Raw genomic sequence first — 8,300 nt, forward strand, 5'->3', positions numbered from 1 at the left:
TAATCAACTTGTGAATATGTTAGTGGCTACAGTAGGCATATTTGACATAAATTATTTCCTTTAATTCTATGACCATTGGATTATGTATGATGCTGCTAGTGACTTATGAGTTTACAGTAATGTTGCATTAGAACCTCTAAAAACAGTCTCCAAAGGGTTGGAGAAGATCTTTTTTAATGTGTAAAGGCCATTTGTTTTTTTGTTTTTGTTTTTTTGAAATCTTAAATGTACTAGCAAGAGTCTCTATTTAGATGAAAAGCCCAAAGGCTATACCTTACCAGGATTTGGGAGTGCTCATTCATTCTTTCTTAGGAAAATACCAAAAACTGTGTTATAGAGGATTATAGATAGTGACTGGGTCTATATTAGATATAGAACGCTTTTTTATTTTTTTATTTATTTTTAATTATTTATTTTTGGTTGATCCTCACCTGAGGATATTTTTCCATTGATTTTTAGAGAGAGAGACAGAGATAGAGAGAAGCATTGATGTGAGAGAGGCATCGATTGGTTGCCTCCTGCACGTACCCCGACCAAGGCCGGGGAACCTGCAACCAAGGCAGGTGCCCTTGCCTGGAATCAAATCCGGGACCCTTCAGTCCATGGGCTGATGTTCTAGCCACTGAGCCAGCTAAGGTTTTTTAAAACAAATAATTATTTCTGTATTTGTTAAAATTACTAAGATGTGACGATATATTGGATTTCTATGAGGAATTGTATCTTATTTTAGGATGGTCTTCACAATACCCTCTACAGTCCCTTCTAACTGGTTATCAGTGCAACTCTAATGATGAGCACACTTCTTATGGAGAAACAGGAGTCCCAGTTCCTCCTTTTGGATGCACTTTCTCTACTGGTAAGAAAATTACTGTCTAGCTAGGCTTGGTAAAAAAAAATAATCTATTTCACACTTAGAGGAAAAATATACAGAGATATCTCCCTTTCAAAAATAAGTAAGATAGGTGATAGAGTTTTTCTAAGACCGTTCTTTCTGATTCATGAAATAGACTTTTCTTAATCTCTGTGCGTAATTATATATAGCCTCTAAAGTAGCGGTTCTCAACCTGTGGGTCGCAAACCCTTTGGGGGTCTAACAACCCTTTCACAGGGGTCACCTAAGACCATCGGAAAACACATATATAATTACATATTGTTTTTGTGATTAATCACTATGCTTTAATTATGTTCAGTTTGTAATAATGAAAATACATTCTGCATATCAGATATTTACATTACGATTCATAACAGTAGCAAAATTACAGTTATAAAGTAGCAACGAAAATAATTTTATGGTTGGGGCTCACCACAACATGAGGAACTGTACTAAAAGGTCGTGGCATTAGGAAGGTTGAGAACCACTGCTCTAAAGCATAGGACCTTATAGCACTTTTTAAAAAACTAATATAGGGAAAAGGTTGCAAAGGTTCAGCCATCATGAAAACTGTTTTGATCTGATTGAATCTATCTTTCTGGAATGCCTTGGGGAACAAAAGAACAGAAATAGAAATACTTTTTACCACTGTTAATATTCTAAAACAGGAAAAGTAAAAGGTTGTGAAAAGGGGATTTTAAACTAATAGACTCAGCCTGCTGGTGGCCTACATCATATACCTTTATTAGCCATTGGCCAGTACCACTCTTGTTTTGTTTGAGTACCATTCTTTATTCATCTCTCTCTTAAATGAGAGGTTATCTGAAGATAACTTTGGTGGTTTTAAGTCATTTACTGAATTAGAAAATATGGCAAATTTTAAGTAATTTTTAATTCAAATTACCTCTGGACCATATGAGATGCCATTTGGGTAGAATCATCTTCCCTCTTTTCTAACAGATTCTTTGTGTTTACCCAGTAGCTTTCAATTAATCTATATTATATATAGGTTATATATACTTATATACTTATACATATGTATATAACTTTATAATAAGCTCTAAAATTATGTTACCCTTCATACATTCTATTCTTTATTTTTTATTTAGCTCCAAATATGAAGCATATACTAGCAGTTGCCAATGAAGAAGGCTTCGTTAGATTATATAACACAGAATCACAAACGTATAGAAAGAAGTGTGTTAAAGGTAAGTCTAGGTCTAAGGTTTTTGTTTTACCGTTTTAAATTCATATAGCCTCAAGTAAATTATTATTTGACTACATTCCCAATTATATTCATTTCTGATTAAGTCTGTTTAAGGACCAGGCTATTTCTTTCAATAGATTTAATTATGGCATGACTTTACTGAAAATTAAGAAAAGTACATTTTAGGATTAAAAACAGTTCTTTTAAAAAGATTCAATCTTTTACACTTAATATCATTGGGAAAAACATTGTTTTAAAATACTTATATTGACCAAGCATCTTTCATATATAAGACAAAGTTCTATTGACCTTAAAAAGCTGATAATTTGGAACTAATAAGTCAACTGTTGAAATAACTAAAATAAAACAAAGACTGTAAATGATATAGACATAGAAAGAAAATGCTATAGAAGTCAAAGAGCAAGTCCTCATGTGATAAAGAAGGGGAGGAAAATTTTTTTGAAGGATAGGACATTTGAGTTGGACTGGTATTTAGACCAATGGCAATAGAATAGGATACTCCCGGTGGAGGGAAAAGCATTAGCAAAGACCTAGAAATATGAAAGAATAGGATATAATAAGGAAATAGGGTGTAATTCGGTTTCATTTGAATGTGGTATGTAGAGAACAGTGAAAGATAAATCTTGTGATAAAGGACAAAGCCTACAAAACCTTGAGGTGTCAAACTAAAGTACTTTAGACTCTTCAGAGAGCAGGATGAAGATTTTTGAACTGGAAAATGTTTCAGAAAGATTTCATTTTAGAGAATATATTACTAGTCACCTCCTGGAAAGGAATTTGATATCAAATGTTAGTTCTATGTAGTAATGGTGGGGATGTTTTGTATTATATCACTCTTTAAATCTTCCTTCTCCATTGTAATGCTCTTTGGCCAATGGACCTTAGGGTGCTGACCATTGACTTTTTCATTACAGTTTTCAAAGTATTTAAACTGCTATTGATATGACTACCCCAGAACATAGTCTAGACATTTCACATTTATCATTTTCTTAATTTAGAATGGATGGCTCACTGGAATGCTGTCTTTGACCTTGCCTGGGTCCCAGGTGAATTTAAACTTGTAAGTGGCTTTCATTTTATTTGGGTCTGAGTAGATAATGGTTAAGGGTTGCTTTATTCAGTTGTGATAATATTTTTTAAAGGTTACAGCAGCAGGTGATCAATCGGCCAAATTTTGGGATGTAAAAGCTGGTGAGCTGCTTGGAACTTGCAAAGGTCATCAGTGCAGCCTCAAGTCAGTTGCCTTTTCTAAGTTTGAGAAAGGTAGGTTTGTACCTGTCTTCTTTCATCTCCTCAGCCTCCTTTACAATGGGGTAATAAGAAATTATAATTGTTTCCTCATTTTCGGCTATCAAAGTTGCTATTTTATGTATGTAGATGATTGAGATTCTAATATGACTGAAAACTTAAATGAAATTAACTTGGGTTTTAGCCTTATTCTTATGGACATTATCTCCAGCTTGTCCCTGAAAATCAAACATTGTCAAGTAATTTTTTTCTATAACCTTGCCAATAAGGTAAAGATTTGTTAATAGCTACTATACCTCTGTTCAATTCTGGGTGTCCTTTAAAGTCTAAACCCTGTACCTGCCACTGATTTGCCTATTCTGCACATTCATATAAATAGGAACTATATAATATGTGGTCTTTTGTGACTGGCTTCTTTCAGTTGGTGTAATGTTTAATCTTATTTTTTTTTACCTCAAGTTGAATGATTTCTGTTGCTGTATCTTCAAGTTCACTGACTTTTCCTCTGTTCTCATCATTTTGCTCTTAAAGTTATCCAGTGAATTTTGTCATTTCAGAAATTGTTTTGTATTCTAAATTTTCCTTTTTTATAAGCTCTCTCTGCTGAGATTTTTCATCTTTTCAATGTAAATGTCTACTTTACCTCATTTGACATAGTTATATTTGCTTTACAATCTTATCTGATAAAGCAACATGTGAGTTATTTCAAGGTTGGCCTCTGTTGATTTCTTTTCCCTTGAGGATGACTCGTTTTTCCAAACTCTTTATATGTCAAATAATTTAGTTATATCCTGGGCATTGTGAATGGTATGTTGGACTCTGGGTTCTGTTATATTGCTTAGGGAGGAGTTGATGTTTTTGTTCTAATGGGCAATTGATTAAGACTCAAGTTACAGACTCAAACCTGCAACAGGGCAGTGGGTTCTATCTCAATTCTGTTTGTTAATTTAAGTCTTAGTTGCAAGCTGCTTTAAGTTTTCCCCTTCTTAGATGGTTCAGGGGTCAGCCAGAAACTTATCCTGAGTTAAACACAGAATCAGGCCTTCCCTTGCTCTGTCTTTCTCTAGGGTTTCCCTTTCTCTCTGACAGCTCTTGTTGCCCAACGTCTCCTTTTCCAGTTTCTCTGGCTTGGAAGATGGCAGGTTTTTCTATTGGCATTTTAGTTGCTTGCCCACTGGCTGCCCTCAAGGTAAAACCACAAAAGACCAGTAACTTAGCCCAAGCCAATCACTTGCTTCAGTTATTGACTCTCCTCCAAAAATTGCATGTTTTTGTTCAGTCTCGATAGAGCCCTCAGGTCATTTTTTATATTTTTTTTCCAGAGTTTAAAAGCTAATGCAAGTGGATTGGTTTGGTAAGTGTACACTCTTCCATACAGAAGCAGAGTTGTTTTGGCTTATTTTTAAAGAATAATACATTGCAGATAAATTGAAGTTCTTCTATGTTTTCTTCTCCAATCCCATTGCCCCCTTCCACCTCTAGAGGCAACCCCTTTCACAAATTTTGTTTGGATCTGTTCCATGGTTTTCTACTGAGACAGTACAACTTGGAGGTTTGGAGTATGGGCTCTGGATTCCGACTGTCAAGAATACCTTTACAAATTACTCGTTCTCTCTGTGCCTTAGTTTTCTCATTTTCCCAGTAAAATGGGAATAATTATACTGACTAATAGGATTAATAACAAGGATTGAGATAATTTATATAAAGCACTTAGGGCAGTGTATAGCACTTAGTAAGCACTCAATATATTTGGTTATTGCTTGTTTATCATTCTTACTATAACTTTACCATATATATAGTGTTTTATGTGGTTTTAAGAGAATTTACACAGGGATTATTCTGTTGAGTTTTTGTTTAATATTTGACATGTGTTTTGAGTTTTTTGTAATTCTTTACCGTCACAACTTTGTTTTCTCTTGTTGTTGAACCATATATTTTTAATTTTTAATCTCTAGCGCCAATTATAGAAGCTAGCATATAATAGATACTCTAGGAAACTTAAGTTGTAATGTACATGTCATTGATCAGTTTTTTAATTTCTTGATAAACTATTTCCCCACAGCTGTCTTCTGTACAGGTGGAAGAGATGGCAACATTATGGTCTGGGACACCAGGTGTAACAAAAAAGGTAGTCTAGTTCCATTTTAATTTTGATAAATGTGGCCTGTCCCATACTTCATTGTTTTGAATGAAAGGTTTATTGAATTCATCTGATAACCACTAGGGGGCACAAGTTCATAATCCTTTATTTCTGCTTACTGTTCTAATGCTCATGATCTTAGCGATTGTTGCAAGTATTACCCTCTGTATTTAAATCATATTGTCTTCTGAACTATATTATTTATCTAAATGATTGATGGAATTGAAATTATTAATTCATTGCTCATTGGTAAATGATCTTTTATAATTTTTTTGGCTTTAAAGAATTAGGTTAGATTAAATGTAATTATGCTCACCTTGCCCATTGATGCCATTAAGCAGAAACTAATGATCATCTTCCCTTTTAAAAAAAAAGTTATTTTTAGCCCTAACTGGTTTGGCTCAGTGGATAGAGCATCGGCCTGCAGACTGAAGGGTCCCAGGTTTGATTCTGGTCAAGGGCATGTACCTTGGTTGCGCGTACATCCCCAGTAGGGGGTGTGCGGGAGGCAGCTGATCGATGTTTCTCTCTTATCGATGTTTCTAACTCTCTATCCTTCTCCCTTCCTCTCTGTAAAAAATCAATAAAACGTATATTTTTTAAAATTATTTTTAACAGACTATTTTATAGAGCAGTTTTAGTTATATAGCAAAATTGAGCAGAAAGTATAGAGCATTCTCTGTGTACTGATATACCCCATCTCACACAGCCTCTTCCACTATCAACATCCACACGAGAGTTAAAAATTTATTACAACTGATGAACCTACATGGATATATCACTATCACCCAAGGTCTATCTGTACTTTACATTAGGGTTCACTCTTAGTATTTTATATTCTATTGGTTTTGACAAGTATAAAATGACATGTATCTACTATTATAGTATCATACAGGATAGTTCACTGCTCTAAAAATACTCTCTACTCCACCTATTAATCCTACCGTTCCCCCAATCCTGGCAACCACTGATTTTTTTTTTAAATATATTTTATTGATTTTTTACAGAGAGGAAGGGAGAGAGATAGAGAGTTAGAAACATCGATGAGAGAGAGACATCGATCAGCTGCCTCTTGCACATCTCCCACTGGGGATGTGCCCGCAACCCATGTACATGCCCTTGACCGGAATCGAACCTGGGACCTTTCAGTCCACAGGTCGACGCTCTATCCACTGAGCCAAACCGGTTTCGGCCAACCACTGATTTTTTTATTGTCTTCATGGCTTTGCTTTTTTTTTCTTTCATGGTTTTGCCTTTCCCAGAATGTCATAATTATAGTATGTAGCCTTTTCACATTGGCTTTTCTTAATTAGTAATATGCATTTAAGGTTCTTCTGTGTCTTTTTATGGCGTGGAAGCTCACTTTGTAGCACTGGATAATATGTCATTGTCTGGATGTACCACAGTTTATTCATACATTCAAATAATGAAGCACCTCTTGGTTGTTTCCAAATTCTGGCAATTATGAATAAAGCTGCTATAAACATCTGTGTGCTTATTCCTTTTTATCCATTATAATCTCAACACAAAAGATGTAATGTGGTAGCACTGCTGGCTTTGAATTTCAATAATCTAATAAAGAATGTAATTAATCTTGAAATCTTATATATAAACTAGAGGCCCGGTGCACAAATTTGTGCACGGTGGGGTCCCTTGGCCTGGTCGGCCAGATTGGCCTGATCAGTGCCATCTTGCCCAGTCCCAGTCAGGGACGATGGGGGCCAGCTAGCTGGGGAAGGACTGTGGGAGAGCTCCAGGGCATGTCCGGCCCTCTCACCCAGTCCCTATTGGCCAGACCCCAGCAGCAAGCTAACCTACTGGTTGGAGCATCTGCTCCCTGGTGGTCAGTGTGAGTCATAGCAACTGGTTGAGTGATTCAGTCAATCTATCTGTTGGACACTTAGCATATTATGCTTTTATTATATAGGACGTTACATTCAGCATAAGAATAAGTTCTGAAAACTAAATAAATTTCCTCTGAATATCTTTCAGATGGATTTTATAGGCAAGTGAATCAAATCAGTGGTGCTCACAATACCTTAGACAAGCAAACCCCTTCAAAACCTAAGAAGAAACAGAATTCAAAAGGACTTGCTCCTTCTGTGGTAAGGTTTTATAGCTATATACACGTGTGCAGTTCTTAACCATGGGATAGAATCTCATGTTAAGGAATTTGTTGGGCATAAAAATAGGAGCTATAGATTGAGTGAGAATCTTCATTTCCTCTTGATATCAGTGGGTTTTTTGTTAATGCTAATTTATGGTTTTCAAAACCTAGTTTGCAACAGAGGAACCTGGGAAGCATATTAAAAATTCAGCTTCCTAAGCCTCATCCTTAGGGTTTCCATGCACACACTTACCTACAGCATAATGTGATTCACTAGAAAAGGGGCAGTAGTTTGAAGAAGTATATTAAGTACCGTATTTGCCGGCGTATAAGACGACTGGGCGTATAAGACGACCCCCTAACATTTCCACTCAAAATACAGAGTTTGTTATATACTCGCCGTATAAGACTACCCCCTCTTCCGCACACCTTCCACACACCAAATAAAAGGTAAAACAATATCAGATTTGATTTTAACATTTTAATTTATATTCAAATGCTTATGACATGCAGGAAAACTGTCACAAGGCTGTATGTAATCAAACATATACATAAAACAGTGCAAGTTTATTACCGGTAAACATACCGGTAATTCACTAAAGAAAAAACACTCTATAGACTGGTACCGTAGATGCTTCTCAGGAACACAGGCAAGCAGCCCACAACCTAGAGGGACTGTCAATGATAGAAGTAAGATAACAAATAG

At 35.7% G+C, this 8,300-nt stretch overlaps 1 protein-coding gene across 9 annotated transcripts in view; it reads left to right on the plus strand.

Moving 5' to 3' along the window:
- The first annotated feature begins 729 nt into the window (after positions 1-729).
- DTL (denticleless E3 ubiquitin protein ligase homolog) overlaps positions 730-8,300 on the plus strand; it is a 48,349-nt gene continuing 40,778 nt past the window's right edge. For 3 of the 9 annotated variants that reach the window (XM_015568825.1, XM_015568823.1, XM_015568824.1), the window contains exons 1-6: positions 730-856; positions 1,981-2,079; positions 3,098-3,159; positions 3,242-3,362; positions 5,410-5,475; positions 7,480-7,592. In XM_015568825.1, the coding sequence (XP_015424311.1) occupies positions 1,989-2,079; positions 3,098-3,159; positions 3,242-3,362; positions 5,410-5,475; positions 7,480-7,592 (453 nt within the window). In that variant the 5' untranslated portion in view covers positions 730-856; positions 1,981-1,988. Of the gene's footprint in view, positions 857-1,980; positions 2,080-3,097; positions 3,160-3,241; positions 3,363-4,669; positions 4,702-4,829; positions 4,907-5,409; positions 5,476-7,479; positions 7,593-8,300 lie in introns of those variants that run through there. The other 6 variants (XM_015568826.1, XM_015568828.1, XM_015568829.1 and 3 more) reach the window with 6 other exon arrangements.

This window comes from Myotis davidii, unplaced genomic scaffold (assembly GCF_000327345.1).
Source record: "Myotis davidii unplaced genomic scaffold, ASM32734v1 scaffold1525, whole genome shotgun sequence".
Classification (NCBI taxonomy): Eukaryota; Metazoa; Chordata; class Mammalia; order Chiroptera; family Vespertilionidae; genus Myotis; species Myotis davidii.